The 20,582-nt window shown below is 36.3% G+C and overlaps 1 protein-coding gene across 4 annotated transcripts; it reads right to left on the bottom strand.

Moving 5' to 3' along the window:
- Positions 1–13,136: 13,136 nt before the first annotated feature.
- On the bottom strand, positions 13,137–20,072 carry LOC116433769 (KIF-binding protein). 4 transcript variants are annotated; one of them, XM_031992238.2, is made up of 3 exons: positions 19,389–20,072; positions 19,199–19,324; positions 13,137–15,164 (listed from the first exon to the last, which is right to left on the bottom strand). In XM_031992238.2, exon 3 carries the CDS (start codon positions 15,151–15,153, stop codon positions 13,561–13,563), a length of 1,593 nt encoding a protein of 530 aa, XP_031848098.1. In that variant the 5' UTR covers positions 15,154–15,164; positions 19,199–19,324; positions 19,389–20,072; the 3' UTR covers positions 13,137–13,560. The 4 variants fall into 4 exon arrangements, with proteins under 4 accessions (XP_031848098.1, XP_076229828.1, XP_031848097.1 ...); XM_076373713.1 differs by having other exon boundaries at positions 19,575–20,072; XM_031992237.2 differs by lacking the exons at positions 19,199–19,324; positions 19,389–20,072 and adding an exon at positions 15,274–15,535.
- Between the last annotated feature and the right edge of the window lie 510 nt (positions 20,073–20,582).

Below are 20,582 nucleotides of genomic sequence, written 5' to 3'. Positions count from 1 at the left end.
TGGTTACTTTGGAATGCTAATAAAAATTGTGACAATAAATTTTTTCCGGTATTTTCATATATTCATTATGGTATCAATGCGAAAGCAATCATCTTTAAAATTAATTTGAATATTTAACTATTTGAAGATTAATAATCGTGAAAAAGGCAACTGAAACCCGTCATTCTGACAGGTACAGTAGTTCTAGTGTTAAGGAGAGAATTGATTGATTGAAAAGACAGTGAAATGAGATTTTATTAATTCAACTTTATGACTGTTGTGTTATGTATTCATTAATTGAACTGCGAGTTATTTTTATTTATTGGGACAGCGAAATATTTTTTGAAACGTTCTGTACACTTTGTTTTCTTTCTGATAATTCGATAATGTATTGAAATATTTTAATCAGTAAGTTACTGTTTAAAAAAAATACAAAATTTTAATAAGATCCATTTTGCCATTCTGATTAACGTCTAAATCACCTGGATGAAACTCTGTTCTTGTATAATATATGTTAATTTACTCCTCATAAACGAGACGAAGCAAAGCAAGAAAAAAAATAATTGAATGTTTGAGTTTCCTTTTAGATCCATTACAAAGAATGAAGTGGTAGTAGGTCTACATTTTGGGATACTTTTAAAAGAATATTTTTGAGGAAAGTATTCGTAGGCACTTATAAAATTGACTGCCTCAATTTTCCATCAGCGCTAAGTCAATATTATCTTCCTTTTTTAATACTGCAACATTGAAAATTCTCAGATTCGCTGGTTTATTTTCCAATTCAAATAAATTTCTTTTTAGAATGCAAAGTTCCACTTTTTATCAAAATCATTTATCCTACCGCCCTCTGTTATCCTTTTCTTATCAGTGCCTTTGCCACTAGCATAGTTTCCTTCATTACCTGTCAACGCAATAGTGCAATACATAGTTCACCAACTACCATAGATGGCAATGTCTGTATTTTCTTCCATCGATAAAACAGTTCCCTTCTCACTTGAGCTATATAAACTTCCCTAAAACTCACCCCTAACAATAATAAAACCTATAACCATCCAATCCAATTATGCAATTCAGTATCACCACACGAACATGTACAACAAAATTTTTTGAATTTGTCTTCACAACCAAAGTTCATCTATTCAGATACTTACATTCACTGGAGTTGCACGGTAGAAACTCCACGGAGAGAATTGAGTGCATCACAGCCACATGCATCAAGTGGCTTGTAAACTGCCCTTAAATTTCCCCGCTTTAAGCCGGGTAGCTACGCGGAAAAATCTATGACCTGGCTTAAAAGACGCCGCTCTAATTGCTTGCCACGTCGCAGGCAGTTAAAGTAAGTCTCGACCGGGGGATGGTAGCAGCGTTTCCGCCGAAATAAAAAGGAACCGACGGGGTGAGAGCGGGGGGTAGATAGAAGGCATTTCCCGGTTTCCACTATTTCCGGGGAAACGAGCGAAACGTAAACCCTTGATACGATTAATTGCGCACTCCGCGAATTTTTCGCGTATACCTTCTGAACCGACTCCTCTCGCTGATTTAAAGTCCTCGATTTCGGCCATTATAGAAAACGGCTGCTACCCTAAGAATTCTAAACGACAGAAACTTACGAAACAAGGGTTAAAATTTTCTTTGAAAATGATTCTGATCACTATGAACTTCTCAGTGTCAAAGATCGTATTGCCTTATTCATGTTATATTATAAATGTGCGTTGCATATCTAGATATTTGACATCGCTATTGAAATTAATATATGAAAAACTAGTCCAAACAGTTTCTAAATACAAATAATGAGAACAAGCTTCAAGGAATAGGGTAAAAGAAAAACTAATAAAATGAAACAAGTTCAATATTACGTGAGAAAACGCCGTATAGAAGTTGTCGCCAAGGGTTTAACGCAATTTGCAAGCTAAGAATTTTCTTTTCCAAAGTTTCTTCTATGAGGGAAAAAAGGTACGAGGTGAAAAGTGGGGAACAAGGAAAAATAAAAGAAGGAGAGTACAAGAACGGGGCGAAGCCAGTTCCCGATGAAATTTATAATTTGCCGAAGTTGCTCGTGGCGAGGGCGATAATGGGGCCCGGGGTTGCTTTGGGTCTAGCCTCGTTCCTTTTTAAGTTTTAAATAGTTTCCCGCGAGTTTTAATTAGGAAATTCATCCCGCCGCCGCCGCCGCACCTCTATTACGCTCGAGCCCGCTCGAGAAGACAGCTCGTACCGACCCAACTGCACTGGGGCGGCTGCGGGGGCGAGCCGGACGGTGAAAAAAGGGTAACGATCGTCGTTTTTCAGTTAACACCGAGGAAAATTGTAGCGAACTTCTAACGAGTATTAAAACACGAACTTCTCGTACAGGAAATATTGTTTGTACGGGACTATTATAGAACGTTGGACGGGGTTGGGGGATGGTATTCGAGCGCCGGTTCTTATCAGAGTACCATAAAAATTTATTGCTCGATGGATCGAGGTGAATACGTAACTGTGATGATTTTCTGATCGAAAGGGTTGAATTGCGGATCTGAAGTGATTGGGGTATTGATATTGAAAGACTGTGTTTGATAGTAAATGATTAACATCCGGAGGTATACAGATGATAAATATGAAAGAACTTTGGAAATAGAATGTTCTGTTTTCTTAATATTCGGATGATTTCTCATTCAAACCAATTTGCAACGACTACGGAACAATGAGCTATTAGTCTTATTTTCTTAGTGTCATTTTTTAATATGACATTCGTAACAATCAGATGTATATTCAATTATATTTCAAGTTTAATATCGATTACCGTATATAAAAATATTTCACATGTAGACAGTTAAAGGTTACAAATCATCCAGTAACAACATTGTACCATACAAATTCATTAAAGTAGAAACTATTTCACTAAACCAACGCGTCGAATTCATCTCCACCAGTACTTCTCAAATCACTATCATTAACCTCTCATTGTGCATTACAAACTCACACAAACTAAAATAGGCGACCGTAAACACATCGATTCTTAATTAGCAGTGTATCAAAGGGAAACTATTTCCGATTGATTCCGCCGAAATCAAGCGCACAAGCGCAATTACCGTTTAACAGCGAAAGATTCGACGACTCCGGGACATGCGTCCTATTACAAAGTATAATAACAATCTTAAGATCTTCCCTGAACGTCTCTCGCCGTCGGAGGGGATGGAAGAGGCATTGGCGAGGGGGATGAAAAGAAGGAAAAGTGAGGCGCCTTCATTGTATTCCGTGTGGCCGGTTGTGCATCGATCGACGTACTTTTTGCTTCACCCCTTTCGCTTTGATACGGCCCAGTCGGAGAAGCATCGCCCACCCCACCGGACACCGTCAACCCCCAACTCCAGAGCTGCAGCCACCCCTCCGGCCAACCCCATTCGCCGTTTACTTTATTCTTATCTGAAATACCGGAGCGGCGAAGGTGGGACAGGAGGCACCCTAGCTCTTTCTTCTTGCCTTTCCAGCCCCGCCACCCTCTCCTTTCTTCGCGCGGGGGTGAGCCACCCCCTCCCTCGAGTCTTTTCTCTCTTCGCACCCCGCGAAACGAGGAAAAACCCCGGCAAAGAAACGAAAGTACGGTGGGGATGACCCGTTGGTGGGGGCTCTTTACGATTTTTAGGGGTTGCCCCATCCACCACTCTACTATCGTATCGCGTGTACGTGTTCGGGGTTGTTGCGCGATTGGCGATCTTTGGGAATGTTTCTGTTGGATGCACCAACTTCCATGGGTTGCGGAGATTTTTGAAGATCTGCTGCTTTGATTGTGACTAGTTCTGTTCTCTTTGGTTCGGAATTTTTGAGGTTAGGTTAGGACGAATTGAGTAGTGAACGTTGGTTTTAGAATTGTTATCGATCGCTTTGATCTTGGTATAGCTGAACATTGACTATTAAAAGTTTGTTATAGTATATTCCATTTCGGAATGGAATTTTTTGTTTGGACGTTGACTGAAGTAATTCTTCGAGGGATTTGTTTTCACATTTAATCCAAGTACTGTGGAACATCTACGAACAGTTAATGTTTATTGAAGTTATATAATTGTTTTAATAATTGAATGTTAGAATCTAATTGAAAAATACGTGATACAAGAAGATCAGAAATTATGGAAAAGTGAAGATAGAAATGGATACAAATTTGGAGGAGTCTTGCAAACATTCGACGGTACTTAAGGGTTGAACGAATATTTCATAGCCGTGACCAACTTTCATAATTATTTCGCACGAGGGTTTTCAAAGATTTTTAAACGCCTCTTGGCCCGATCTTTTTACGACTGGACCCTGTGCCAACCCTGTCTTTTCGTTGAGTTTACGAGGGCACCCCGCAGGGCCACCCTTTATCGTCGTGCCAGCACTTTTTAGAAGCGCGTAAAAGAGCCGAATGACGCTTAAAACCGGCGGAGCTTTTAGTGTCCCGCGATCAACGGCATCTATACGGCTGGCCACACTCGCGGGCGGGGGTGGTTTCTCGTAAGGGTCGCCCGCTTAATGATCCTCGACTTTTCTTTAATTAAGAACGTCCGCCTGCGAGCCACTTTGAAATTTTCTGGCCGCTCTCTGCGGCTGTCACGTTCCAGCCATCGAGATATTGCATTGAAATTGTGGACTGCTGCAACGCAAGCGTTTCACAGTTTTTCCTTCTGATAACGTAAGGACCAGGTTACAGAATTATTAAAAACAATAAGCAGGGAGAGGCAATATAGTAGTTACAGTTAATAGTAACTGTAATTATCATAGTAAAAAGTAATTTCAATTTCTTGAAGATTATCAAAGAGAAAGATATCGAGCAATCGTAAATTGTAAAAATGTAAAAATTAAAAACATAAATTGCACGCATTTCAACCCTTATAAGAAATTACGAATATCATGGCGCAAAGCAACAATTTCTTCCAGAGTATTCGTTCAAAAGAAAACGAACAAAGTCTTTGTTTAGAATATAAAAATATCGAAGACCCTATTAATCAATACTCTGAAGTTTTTAATGAAACTTTAATACTACGCATACACGCATCAATTTGTACAGTGCCAGCTTTATTCAGGATTTTCTTTTAACGAAGGCACCCTTTCAGAAGGGGTGGGGCAACCCTGGCGAAGGGTTCGAGATACATGAAAAAAAGAGGAATGCTGACCAGAAAGGCTTCCGGGTGTCCGAAACCTGTTTCAGGGTAGTTTTCAAACGGTCCTCTTCCGTTCGCAACCCCACGCCCCAACCCCTCGCTCTCCTGCCCTACTAACCTCCAGGGGTAGGGATTAACAGTCTGCCGAGGAATAATTTATCCCGTCGTCGGTCTAATTTATTCCTTTGGAAAAGCCAAAAGGATTGCGTCGAACGTGAACGCTCCGTTTCAAAGGCGTCTTAGAATAAAATATCGGAGAAGGACAGGGAGGAAAGTTCGAAGATGGTGGTGAGACGTTATCCTCGTCAGTCCGAGACTCTTTGACTGTCGTGTCAGTCATACACGGGTGACACAAATTTTTGTCTAAATTCAACCCTGTGAATTCTGGATAAATTTATTTTCTTGCCTTTACATCACTTTTTATCAACATTATTTTCAAATTCAATCGCTCTCACATTTTATCGATCAAACATTATTCGAAAATCAATCTTACAATGAGATTTGTAAAGATGTAAAGATTTAGTTCATTTTTTGTAGATGTATTAGCAAGTATATCTGGAAATATGAGAAATTTTTAATTATAAATTCGATTATAAATTCTGTTTCCTTGTTCCCTAAAAGGGAATTCCGTCAGGATCCGTGAGATGCAAGAAAGTTAAAATAATAATTTCCAATCATTAAATAATTTCCCTGATAAAATGTATTTTTAGATTTCGTTGAAATTTAAAGAATATTGGTTCGGCAGTGAACGTATTAAAAAGCGAAGGTTGTTAATTTCGCGGAGCCGATGAATAAGATCTTTGTTATTTTCACAGTCATGTCGTCATCTTTTGTTTTTCCCAGTCAGCTTTCCTCGCCTTATGACGTCATAATTTATCCAACGTGATCTTCAACCCCCTCCCAGCCGCCTCTTTCTTTCCTTCCACGGCTATTGTCCTCGAGAGATTATCAAACGACCGAAATCCCTCGTCGTCCTTTAGATTCTCAACAGGATTCGCGATTGTTTGGTGCAAAAATTTCGTTAGCCTTGTGAATCGTCGCAGAAATAAAATAAAAAAACACGATTTCAGTTAAAGGACATTAAATTCTACATTTTTCATATTGAAATTTCGTTGCTGAATGCTTTAAGTTGTGTTAAATATCAAGATGATGTCCGTTCTAGGCAGAATTTTAATTAAAAATCTACCACTTAATCCATAAAATTTTTGACTTTTTTCATAAAGTATTATTAAAAAATAAAATAGAATAAAATAGAGATAATAACATTGTAAAACAATAAAAAGCAAGGCCAACATTTCAAATAATTGCACTTTGCAGTCGTACTTTCTCTGCAGCACCCCTCATTCTAACAGACCGAATTGCGTGAAAAAAAAGATAAATAAAATTAGCTCAGCACATAACACATTACTAACGGAATATCTCTTTCCCATTACCCTTGACAACATTGTCTTTCGATTTATCCCTTTCTCTCTTACTTACTTTCTAATTATACAGTAAAAAATCACCGTTATCACATGATTATTAAAATAAAACAGCTTCGTTTCTTAAATTACATACAATTTCTCCTTAATCTACTTTCGAAAAATGTCGTCTACATCAGAAATGGCTGAGTATATCCAATAGAAATCTTTTAAGTACGAACGGATGACACGTTAAACGATCGCATAAGCGTAATTAGAAAGCCCGTCAACCAAGGAGAACAATCATCGGAAGGCTCATTTGCGTTCACGGGATCAGAAGCGTATCGAGGGTTCGAAAGACGAATCGCGGGTTCCCGCGCTCGCCGATCGTCGGGCACCGTTCGCCGCCGATAATCGAAAAGCCAAGCGACGGGAAAATTGCGCGCGTAGGGTGACCAATCGTCCGTGAAAATTGAAAAACTATTTCGATCGGACGGAGCAATGAGAGAGAGAGAGAGAGAGAAAGATAACGCTCGAAGTTGGCGGAGCCGCGTTCACCGGGTGTCGACGCGGCTCCCGTTTGCGTAATGGTGCCCGGCGTCGCCGCCATGGCGTTTCTGGTTACCCATTAGCGTCATTTGTTAGCTACAGATAAAACTGGCGGCGATTAATCATTGGTTAAATAAGCGAATCGCCGCTCCGTTCCGGATGAAATTTAACGACAAACGGCCAACTAATTGCCGTGCAATTAAATCAATAAACTGCCACGCTGCCGTGCCAACACATCCACGCTGACCCGTGGCTCGTTTTATACTCTGCCGTGGTAAATTCACCGAAATCCACTTTTTAGAGGATTAACTTTTACAAACTACTTTTCCTGTGCCGGTTTACATAGTTCTCGATGGTAACCAATGTATTTTTATGTGTTTACTTTAACTCTCGGTGCTGTGTCTAGTAGATAGATTGGATACTTGATTCGATATCAAACGTTGCTTGATTTTCTATCGAAACATGTTTTGTCATTGTTCGTTAAATTAATTAAATATAAAATATTAAGCAATTTTTGTGTAAGTACAATTTTAGAAGTTGTCAAATGTTTGTAAGTATATTGGAGGAATGTTATAGCGAACTGCGTTCTAATGAGGAAATGGTAATGGAAATTTTTGTGTGAAAAACTGGAAATCTTTCTGGCTGAAAAGGGTTAAAGGAACAGATTTTTTCTGGTATAATTGAACAGCAAAATTTAATTGTGCACTTGTTTTCAATGAAACAAAAAATGAACACACTGAACACTGACAGTTTGTACAATATCACAATGGAAGTATAGATAAGATTTCCTCTTTAATGGTACGTCAGCATCGATCCAATTTAAATTAGAAAATTTAAATTCAACGATTACCTGCACAGGCTTAATTATATTAGCGTCTCAATTATTGAAGAATCCTTGAATATTTTAAGGTTTATGCGAAATTGAACGGAAGAGAAGGTGATCAATTTTCCACCATTTATCTTCATAAAGAACCAATAACGTATTGAAAAAAAAAAACAGTAATATCTTTAATATCACTTTCTGACGACACAAAATAGATAATATTTTTTTTAAATCAATCGACACCTTTCTTCGTCCCTTAAAAACCATTCATAACCTGACATCTGAAATTCATTGATTCTTGATCTTAAACTTTTTCAAATTTCTGTTCATCTCTGAAAATGGAAAAGTGAATATTCCTTAACGGTTTGAGTGTTAAAGAATACTATAGCGCTCTTCTGATGTTGTGCCAAAATTGCGGGGAGCGCGATAGCGCTTCTGTTTATCAGTATCAATTATAACTTTCTTACTATGTTTTTCAAGAAAAAAAATCAATGTCAATTTATTCGAATAAATGTTATTTTTTGAGATTCCTTTGTAATAATACAAGATTTGAAATCTAATTAAATAATTACTCTTATTGATTTTGTTTTCATGCATACCCAATCACTTCCGCATTTTTGGTATATGAAATCTGTTGAAAAATTAGGTATATTTATCCACAGAGGTGCCGGAGGAGTTTGAATGGAGCGAGGGTCACTCATTCAGGGGTAGGGAGGATAGCGCAGCAGCTGTTCGGAGTTCAACCCTTGACAAAGATTGTCGGAAGCGGACCTTTTTCGAGGGACAATGGTCAGCCGGTGTTTTGCATACCGGTCAAACACGTTAGGAAGCATCGTCGTGATATCTACGCGTTTCACAAGTATTTATACATGATGTTCGTGACGCGATCGAGCTCAGTGTGTTCTGGTCCTTCACAGAGTTGCGTTTAATTGCCAAACGAGACACTTACCCCATAATTAATACATCGATGCATTCCGCGAGCGTTTTCGTTTTGCATCCTTGGTACTTGGTGTTACATTGTTCGAAATGACGTGAAGTGTTTTGATAAATAAATTCGACCGGATAATCGTGAATAATTAATTTATCAAGTGAGCCAATAAGCAATTCACGAATTAAAATAAATCGAGCGGTCTGTATACAATAATTGAAAGAACATTTACAAGTTTTGACTGAACAGTGTAATATACTAAAACCATGAAGATTCTTAATGTTCAGCGAAATTTCCGGATCGAAAACAATGAATTACTAGTTTGTACACGTAATATTTCAAAATGTGTCTGTAGCAAGAAAAAAGAACCCACCGAAAATCCATCAAAACAGAATAACTATATCAAACTAAGCTATTGTTCTCAATCTCTTACGAAATTCAAACTTTAAACACTAACTTCCAAAACTCGACGCAACAAACTTTCTTATTTTGATAGTGCTACCTTCAAGAGTTTCTAAATTAACTATTTTGTAATTGTTCCTAGAAAAAATAATCTATATCGCCTGCTATTCGTTATTTCAAACATAAACTTCGACTAGATTTTAGCCCTTTGTTCTAGACAATATCTTCCATTGCAAATATTCATTATATTCTAATAAAAGATTGACAATACCAATCCCAACTGCCATAAAGAAAAATCCTGCATAAACCAAGAATTAGAACTATTTTATTTCTACGTGTCATACGTTGATACCTAGTACAAAATTTAATATTAACCTCTAATGTTTACAATTTTACTATGTTGAATCAAGTGGCGACTGAAAGTCGCAAGAGTTAGAAGTGTGCATCATAGAGGAGGTATGATAGTTACGTACCTTCGAATCAGACCAAAAATTTCGATAACGCGACTCCTCTTGTTCCCTTTTCCTCTTCAAAGGCGGCGGCCGACTTTTTGCGCTGCGGAAAGTCTTTCCTGCGGCGGTCGACGGGGGATGAAAAACGTGGAAAGAGAGAAACAGAAACGACTCCCGCGATTTCTTGCATACCGTTCGCATTACCGGCCTCATCCCCTTCAGCCCCTGGAGCATCGAGCCTCATTTGCTTTTCCTTTCCTTCGTGTACACCCACCCCCATCGTTACCCGCCACCGCCGCACCCTCCGCCGCCCGTTCCCGTTCGAGCAATAAAAACAAAGACGAGCGTTTTCTCGGTCTCGAGGAAGCTTCGAGGAAAATACTGCGATATCCTGCTCGGTCAATACCTGGCTTCTTGAAACGGGAGAAATAATGGAGAAAAAGAAGGCTGACTCGATAGAGGGGGTGCGGAACCGCGGGGGTGGTTCTACGACGCGTACATTCGAAGATTACGCGTCTTTTTGGCTAACTTTCGCAAGGTAATTGTATTAGGTACTGGAAAAAGTTCGTGCGATTTTCTTATTAACAATGAATTGAGGTTCGACTTCAATTAGTGTTTCGCTAATTCAATGAATGAAATTGATATTAGTAGCAAGTTATGTCCATGCGATTTGTATGAAATAAAATGAAGTTATTTCACTGAAACGTGTCCTGTGTTTAAATTCTAATTTAAGAACCCGCACGAACTTTTTCCGCTGTCTATTTCAGTGAAATCGGTTTCGGTCTTTATGACGCGTAACTATCTCCTCGAAAATGTTTAACATTAGAATTACCGAGCGTTGAATATGATTAATATGTTGCAGACACTTTATCACACAGAGTTGTGTGAGAAGAAAATGTATGTGACTTCTTAACATTTTTTTTCTGTAGTGGAACGTTTGCTTTTCTGTATTGAGGCTGATCGTAGTTCATTAGAATAATTAATACTTTCATTTATAACTTCATAAACGTTTTCTCGAAGATTGTTTTCGGATAACATCACGTATAATTAATTATTCTGTGGTTAAAATTAAAGGACACGGTGCGGCGAAGGAAGGTGTTTGTTTTAATGTTCCGAGTTAGTTTCGTTTGAAGCGGAGTTTAAGAAATGAGAGTGGGAAAGTGTATTTATTTGAAAGTTCTATGGAACTAGAATGGAATTGTATCAATTTATTGAACATTAAACCGATGTCTCTTTATATTTTCTACGTGTTTGTTTAAGTGGTATAAATTGCTTGTATAATTTTCTTCAGTCATAATACATTGATTCCTGATTCTATTAATTGTTAATATACGGTTTTAATTGTATTACTGCAAAAGGTTAATTACAAAGAAGTATGCGTAGTTAAGGAAAATCAATCATCTAGAATGGTCATTTAATGTATTCAATATTATTACAAAATTTGAAACTTCTGTTACTTTGAAACTTCTTTCAAACAAATAATCCATCTAAGCACTTTCCCAATTTTAGGTGCAATGGCGTTTCGAATGGCCAGTTCCATCGCTCGAACCCCGATAAGAATGTAATGGAATCGCCAGGGGTGTTCACCCCCACTTTAACGTCCCTCGAAAAATATTTCCAGCCATTTTTCGGCCAACCGAGACAAGCAGCCACCCTTCTAAAGAGGCCAAGGAGGAACGCCGAGTCTCGAATCCCAGGGGTTGAAACAATGGAAAAAGTACCGCCATCTTTAATTCCGTCTTCGACCACCCCCGCCCCTGTAGACACCCCAAGACTCTTGCCTCCAGGCTGAGAAGAAAGAAAGCAGTGGGGATCGATAAATTCTTCTTCCTAAGGGCGCCTTTTCCGTCCACTGAAATGAAGCTGTTCCGAAGGGGGTGGTTTCAACGCTGTTCACGGGGGAGGGTTTAAACTACACCCTGTTAATTTCACAATCGTGCCTTTAAGGTGAGACTTTCTTTGTACGGGAGAATGATTTATAAGCTTTATAAGCGCGTAAAAGTAATAATAATAATAATAATGAAATAATAAAACATTTAAGTAGAGAATAAGGCTTTAAAAGATATACGTAGTATTGAATATTTAGATCAAAGGTGGAATTATATTATTATGTCTCTATAATAAAATATGCTTTTTATATACTAAAAAAAAATTATTTCTACCATATTGTATTTGATATCTTGATCAATACCTTTCCCACAAATACTTATAATGAATACCACAACGACATGTTAAGTGTAAATCATACTGAATACAGTTCCAACATGGGAATTTGTAGTCCAGTTTTTTTCATAAACTTTGATTGCAGTTTAATAAAACAATCACATATCATCAATTTGCTTAGAAGACAAATACAAACTTTTATTTGTGGTGACTTGAATTTCATGCTTTTGATAAGTTTTCCTTTGATGTAATAGTATGTTACTCACATTTTATTTAAAGAATAATATGGTCATAAACAAATAATTTGTACAAGGGGATATCGTCAATTTTTTTCGTGTACCAACTTCGATAAATAATGTTTTTTAACATCTACGAATAAAATATATTCTATTTTCTCGATTACTGATTTCCTTTTACGAGTTGCGACATCCGTGGCACGATCGCAAAACTGATCGAACTTTATCGCCAAGTAAGTACATCATAGATTTAAGATAAGTAATATAGTTCAGTAATGACCGATCGATTCAATTAGAGTCCGCTAGTGTATTGGACCATTTTTGGTGATGTCGGTAATTCAAAACATTAGACAGAAAAATGCAGTATATGCACGGTTTGTGTCTGTATTATCCTGTTTCTTGTCGGTGTTGTCACTCGTCAATGATAACAACATTATCTACTGAGAAATAGTGCTTTCATTACGTAGCATTTAAATTGCAATTAAATGAGCTACATAGTATGGTCCAGCTTTGATTTGACACGATTAAGGATAAAAAAATTAATATGAAATCGTTTTCAATGACTACATGATAAAGTCGAATTTTTGAACTTCAATGTAAACCTTTATATATAACAAAATATCGAAGGTACTCATTAAAAAATCGTTACATTCGAGACCTTTTCATTTGAACACTTTTTAGTTTTTAATTAATTTAATCCTTACTATTTGATTTTTATTTATTCGTTTTTAAATATTTGTATACAGTTAGTAACATTGTAGAAAATGTAAATTAGTACTAGTATTGTATGCTCATTACATGTGAGACAAGAGACTGATTGTAAGGCAGACACAAATAAGTAAGTATAATAACATTTATGCCACCAACTTTTCAATTCATTTCATAAATCCTTGCTACTTACGCGCGAAACATGACGAAACAAGAGGTATTCGACACAGAGAGACATGATCCAATCATAAGACAAAGACAAATAGAGAAATTCATACTACCATTTAGAACTACTGAATGATGCCTTAGTGCCGATCCGCAAAGCATAATAGTATAAGAGGTATCAAACAAGAACCATTTCACACACTTTCTAAAAAATACCATTATATTACATAGATAATAAATACATAAAATTTATGTATATATTTTAATAATACAAAATTTTTTTATTAAAAAAACCTGTAAATTTGCGTACAAAAAAAGATGACTGTAGTAATATATTTATTTATAAAACGTAATTAACACTAGAACTACCGAACATTTAATACGATTGATATGTAATCCCTATAAAAATTGTAACAAATTATTATTTTCAGTTCCTTCAGACATACATTATAGTATTCAGGAGAAATTATTTATTTTCAAAATCATTTCAAATATTCAATGCTTTGAAGATATCAATAATTGCGGAACAAGGAAATCGAAACCAGTTATTTTAACTGGTACAGTAGTTCTAGAGTTAAAAATTGACATAAAGAATATTAAATACACGTGACAACATATCATAACAATGTAATACAACTTTAACAATTCTTTATTTTTTTTTTGTTTTCGTATAGTATCGTCAATAAAGATACTAATTCTTTACAATGATTCAATTCAAACTTCATGACTTCTGCTGCAGCAGGGTATTTGTCACAGTAATCAACTACAAATTTATATGCCTTAATACTATTTGCTATATTATCTACAAAATCAGGAGGGATCATTTTACTGTACATTCTGCCAATTTGGAAGTAGGAAAATAAAGCTGGTCGTAATACATCATCAGAATATTTTGGATTTTCAGGATCTGATGAATTAGTTTCTAAAGAATCAATAAACTTTTGAAAATATTTTATGGAATTTTGAGCCAAATTATTTATTTTCATTACTGCTTGTGGATTCTTGTTTGTAGTATTAAGACGATCAAATTTTATTTGAAGTATGCCTGAATATGTTTCTCCCAATTCAAACCAGATTTGTCTGCAAGCAGCTTTGTAAAACTGAGGATTCAGTTCTTTCTCAACGTTTTCTAAGATGTCCACTCTTCTCTTGTGCATCTTTGCCTTTCTGTCTTCACTCTCCTCATAGAAGGATAAGTAATTGTATGCTTGTGACAAATCTTGCACAATATGTACATAATCAGAAGCATGATCATCAAAAGTGTAATAGGACATAGCTTGATCCAACCATTTTTGAACATTTAAAAATACTCGTCTAGCATCATCAAAATCCAACAAATATTTATCCGTGATCTGATTTATAATTGGTTCTATTTTTCCTTCTAGAACTTCAAATTTTAAGTCTTCTTTTAGTTTGGGCTTTGAATTTTCTTTTTTATTTGCTTGGTCATTCTCCTCGTCTTCTTCGCTTAGTTCAAGGAGTCTTTCTTTAGATGAAATTAAAAGTATGAGACCATATTTTGCCCAACACCGAGCAACATCTGCACTTTTGTCTTTAAAGTTTTCCCAGTCAGCAGCAACTGCTTCAGTTTGCCCATTAACTTCAGTTTTCTTTTTTAACTTATCTTCATATACTTGTAATATATAGGATGCAGCACCTAAATGATACCTTGCTTGAGTGAAACCCTCAATTTCCAAAAAATATTGAGAAAGTGTTGCTGCATTCAAAGCCCAGTCGATGTGATCTAGGTCATGCATAACTTCATTGTGATATAATTGCCTGCGCAAAGTCATGTGACAATATATTGCAGACATATAATGATCCTGCAGAGAAGTATAAATTTGAGCTAGGTAAAATAATGTCATTGTATGAAGTTTTTCAAATACTTCTTTAAGGACCACTTCATCATGGACTTCTTGAATAGTATTAAAATCTGCCCTAGGAATCTTATATTCCTTATTATCCTTCGTATAGTTTTGAAAGATCTGTTCTGCCCTATGTAAAACAACTTTAGCTTTCAGAGGTTGTTTCCATTGAGACAAAATAAAACCTTGCTGATTAAGAGCTGTGATCAATGGAGTAATTGCATCTGTTTCCATTTCTTTGTCCTTTAATAAGTCTATACATTTCTCTAATTGTTCTTCACCTGCTTTCAAATCCTCTTCGTCTACATATAATGTACTAAGCCGTAAGTGAGTAAGTGCAAGCTGTATGGTGCACTTATTTTTCATCTCCCCTTCATCTAGAGTTTTTAAATTCTGAATTATATATGCTATTGTTTCTTTTATATACGATATTGCCTCTGAGTTCTTATTATTTTTCATTAATTCCCAGCCATTGTCAAATCTTACTCGAATCTTTTCAGATAAGTCCAGCTTGTCGCAATCCATACCGATTCCACAATGTCAAATCAAAACGTTTAAATCTTATACTTTATTATTACAATTATGACTATATGACTGTTGACTATAATTATGGATTATTCTATATCGTACACAATTGAATCACAAAATAACCTTAATTCATAAACATACAACCGATCATTTATTGATCTGAAGAGTTCAAAATGCATCAGTTTGTAGAAAACCACCATCTGTGTAGAAAACAAATGACTATAGCCACCGAGCGGTGAATCGGGAGAACTAAATTTAATATTCCTTTCACCGTTCCTTAAGCTGTGTTTCTCTTGAAGTAGTTTCACGATAACGTTTCGAGATGGAACTATCATTCAATTCTGGCGCCTAATTCGTAACAGTTTGAAATATTTTTGAATTACGCAATTCTAAATACACAATAGAATTTTATTGTTTAAAATATGGCAAGAGAAAACAATAAATTATTTATGATAAATAAAATTGAAGTATTTTAACTGTCGAAGCTAAAGGAATAATGATAACAGGACCACTGCGATTACTTGTTTCTCAGTTTCCACAATTTGCTAGTTAAAAGATCACATTTTTTTTTACTTCGAAAAATTATTTTTTTCACTAGAATAAAAATTTCACATACATCAATTAATCAAAGCATGCAGAAAATATGATGCAATGAATACAAAGGTATTTTTGAAAAAATTTGCCTCGCCATTAAAAATTTAAATTAGGAAGATACTTTTAAAGAGAATGTCTATAAAAAATGAACCGGTTACGACCGAAATTAGATAAAATTGTCGAAACATGTAATTAATATAATTAGAACAATATCGAGTGGATTTTTTTTATAGGCTGTCAGTGAGGAATTATAAATATTAGGTGTGTAGTTGACGTGACGTCGTTCCATTGCAACTAATAAACGATAAACATACTTTTTATTTGCACAGAAATCACCGTTACCGGACAAATTGTATACTTTCGCAATTGTGTTTCGTGTCTTGTTGATATCGTAGCGTTAGCAGATTGAAGTCCAGTGACACAGAGTTCCAGATGAACAAAACAAACAGAACAAAAAAAATAATAGTAATGACATTTCAGGAAACAAGAGTACATTCTATATGATGTTACGGAGTTCAGATCGCGTATAAAAACTACCGTGTAAATAACGTTCTGATTTATCGTTTAGAGAAGTGCCGCATAATTCGAGAGTCAGCTGTAATTAATTGTAATCAGCTCACGACAAACATTTATTATCTAGTGTCGCAAGAACAATGTTTGTAAGAAAAAAGTTCCACTGTTCTGTTACATTATGCAAAGGACCATAATCACTGCATCGCTACAATAGCTCGTTGTTCCAGTCGGGAATGAAATGAAATTACGAAAAGAGGAAAAGGTTAATTAGTCGTTTGATTTTTATATCGAAGGACATGTATGATTCTATTATGTAACCAGCGTTCTATGCACGGAAAATCGATAATAGGTAATTAATGTAGGGATAAAAAGTGCGATGGACGCGGTTAGTGATCATCCGCAATTCAAGGATCTGTCAATCAGTCGAGACGTAACGTTAAGGTTTTGTTCTACGGCATGAATGGACGACCGGTTGAGTGTACGGTTGATGTCATGTTACGACAGGGTCGCGTCGGTATGTTTGGGGAAAGCTGAAAGTGACTGAAGACAAGGTGATCTTGAGTGGATTCAAGTGTGCAAGGAAAAAATGTTTAGACCGAGCGACTAAACCGCAAGAATGACGTGATTCGGAGAGTGTGTACGTGACCGAGTGACTGCTAGCTATGGATGCAAGGAACAGGGCGCAAGTAAGAAGGGATGCATGTGAAAGAAAGAAAGAATGATTGGGGGTGAACTTCAAAAGTGCGTGGAAGTTGAACAGCAGAGCAGTATGTCAGGATCAGCAAAGAGAGCATGAGTGAGAATGAGATAACGCAGGATAACGGAGTCTTCGGCGAACATAAATTAAATACTTGTTTTATTTGTTAATTATTTAGTTACATAAACTCCTGTTGTTATTAAGACCCACCACAGTGCCAAATCCTACATTCGTACATAATACAGGACTCTTTTAAATAGGTAGTAATTTTTGTATCATGCAACATGCCCTTACCAATTACCGAACCGGTTTCATTATTATAGGCAATGACAATCAAACTCTCGATACACGTATAGCACCCGCCAATTAGGCCCGTAGGACTACAATAATTCATCGCATTTATGTCAAATTTGCGTATCATATTAGAAGAGTTTACTGCACGATTAGTGTCGCGTACAAGGTGGAACGAAATGTTTATAGTTTGCCGTCGCAGCGTGATTCCATACTTCCGGTTCGATGGAGATTCAGGTAAAGTTGCAGCCGAAAAATTCACGTTGCCGTTGAGGGAAAGGGTTAAAATCTTTTATTACGCCATCGTAGTCTACCCATCGCGAAGGCAAATAGTCTCAAAGGAATCATCGGGGAGAAATGAATAGTTTTTAGAACAATATCGCGATATATGAAGATCACGAAATATTTACAGAGCGGAACTAAATAATTTATCAAATGCACCGGTACAGAGTCCAGTAACTTATATCTCGGTTACAGAAAATTGAGGAAATATTCTTTAATTCATGTTTATTCCATAAACACGTGAAATTTAGAGTCCGATTCAATTGTACGATACTGTCTTCCATGAAAATTGAATTAAGAACGAAGTAAGGATCATCAGACTTAAGGGGAAAAAGAATCAATTCTCTTCTGACAATTTTTTAATTACACTATGACTTTCAGTATACCGAAGAACAGTTGACGTTTTAGAATGGGACGAAACAAATTATAATTAACATCGGCAATCATTTTCCAGGCAATTATAGACGCATGATACTTCCTGTTTTACAAACTTTTTATAATCAGTGAAGTTACAAACTGTTCTTGTATGCGAGAACAATGTTATAATGTCAAATGGCGTCGTTTCATGATTATTAATATCAAGACAGGGGAAATAAGTTGGGAAAAAACGAATCCGAAACAGGTTTGTTTGTACGACGCGGCATGTAATATTTCATGGTGACGAACAGGAAAATGTTCAGCCTGAGATGTGTAAAATGAGAAAAGAATAATCTTCTCGGAAATGTATTTTTGGTAAAAATATTTAATCTCAGCCTACAAAATTCCGGAAGGATAAACCCATAATTCACGCGGGAATATGACGAGTGTTTTTTTTATAGAAGTTCTATATGAGAAGAAAGGTTAAGTTTCGTGGAATCTTTGTATCTTGTTAATGTACGGCGTAGTTCCAGATTGAGATTACAGGATAGGCTTCTGCGTTCTTCGCCGGTACACGATTATGTTTGCATATTTGTTCGGTAAAATTTGTGGAGATATCGGGTACAGTTCATTCATCTAGCGTTATTCATATTTTATTTATTATTAAATATACATTTTTTAACTTCAACAGGAACAAATTTGATATTTTAATTTCGTGCCGTTGCGCGTTTGTTTTTGAATACAGTACAGTATAGTAGTATAATATATACAAGAAACCTCTATATACATGCATATTTATAAAAACGTAATGAATCAAATTACTGAGTAATCACGGTAATTTCCATGTTAAATTATTACCGCTTCAGGTTATAAGATGCAAGGACAATTTTCCTAGACAGTGTTTGAAGTCTCTGAATACTTTAAAATATCTCGTAGATTGAAACAACTTGTTGTTAATAATAATTATTACTAATTAATAAGTAGTGTAACTATATAATAATTAATAATAATGACCAATCATTTGAGGAAATTATTAAACAATCGTGTAGGATTTTGACATCCAATACAGCTGAACTTTTCTGAGTACTCGAATGAAAATCCTAATGTTTAGGACTATTTCGGAAAAATAAATACGTGAAGTTCTCTTACCGTTCTTTCTGTGAAACAAAAAAGAGCCTTTATTCTCTGTTACTCCAAAAGTAGCCACTGTGACATTTTCTCGCAAACCGCTTGCGCGAGTTTAGCCTTAATGGGACATTACATCGGATCGTATGTCTAAAAAGAAGTAAACAATAAATAAATAAAACCAGGCGCCAGATATCTATGCAGAATCTTTTACCTATACCAGACAGTGAGGACTGGAAAATCTTAAAATACAAGCGAGTGGCATACTTAAAGTGACACTGGTACATGATATTATTACCATACACTGATAGAAACAGTTAATTTGAAATATTTACTGGAAAATTTAGTAAATAAAACAACACTTCACTCTTTGTGCGTACAGAACCAAGTACGTACAAACCTTCTGACAAAGGTAACACTTCTTTTCACGCGAACGATCCATTATTCGTCACTCAGAAACTACGAGTGTTCAGTGTCACAACAATTTCAACCGCACAACACAAAACTGCAATACAATGTTTCCATTAGAAATAATTGATTGGATGAAAATTCAACCGCTGCACTTGCGGTTCAAAAATGATTCGTAAGTTAGGCAATGACTGCGGAGTCTTCTCCGAAGTGTTACGTGCACCCGATCGCGCAAAAGTCGTGTTGCGTAGTTCAGTTGCAGCGTTATCGATGCGGAAATGAAAAAAAAACATTCGGTTCCGAGACGCGGAATCAGTCCAATCTATTTAGTCAGGAACCTTGGTTCGGTGTAAAAATCTGAACCGGTTCTCAGTTCACGATTCCGAAACATTCCTCGTATACCTACGCCGCCACGCATAAAATTTCTGCGAGGGCCGCGAAAAGGAAATGCAAAGAGCACGACCGGGCACAAAGAAGATTCTACTGTGCGCCCCGTTTGCCGCGCAGTTCGTTCTATATTCGCCGAACATGAGCTTCGCAAACGATCTTTCGGAATACCATTTACATGAGAAAGTGCTTTTAATTCATTGGCATACAATGACGTCTGAGAGACGTAAGGATTTAGTTCAATAGAAATCAATTTTATTTGGTTCACGTAGTTAGGTCTGAGTGACGGATTACTTTATTATCGATGTTCTATCTTTAAAGTGAGTGTACGGTGAAATTTCTCTTCGATTTTGTATATTGTTGGTGACAATTGTACATCGCGGGGTTAAGGGAAAAATGGCATCGTAAATGGAGTGCTGAAACTTTAGCCACACGTGGCTTCTTTCAAACATTGCACGTTTGAGCGAAAATCGAAAGTTTTACTTAATTCCAACATTTCCATTCGAAAATTAAAGATTTCGAACGTGAACACAAATCTTCTGAAAACGTTGCTAATGTTAGCTATAATGGTTTCCATTCCTGTGAAGAATCTCGGTAAAAGAATTCGAAAACA

The sequence above is a fragment of the Nomia melanderi genome, chromosome 14 (assembly GCF_051020985.1).
Source record: "Nomia melanderi isolate GNS246 chromosome 14, iyNomMela1, whole genome shotgun sequence".
In the NCBI taxonomy this organism is placed as follows: domain Eukaryota; kingdom Metazoa; phylum Arthropoda; class Insecta; order Hymenoptera; family Halictidae; genus Nomia; species Nomia melanderi.
Note: the sequence above shows the minus strand (reverse complement) of the source record. Positions and strands in the feature narration are given on the sequence as shown.

Bases quoted from the DNA above. Each gene is read 5' to 3' on its own strand.
- LOC116433769 (XM_031992236.2), bottom strand. From the start codon at position 15,312: ATGGATTGCGACAAGCTGGACTTATCTGAAAAGATTCGAGTAAGATTT.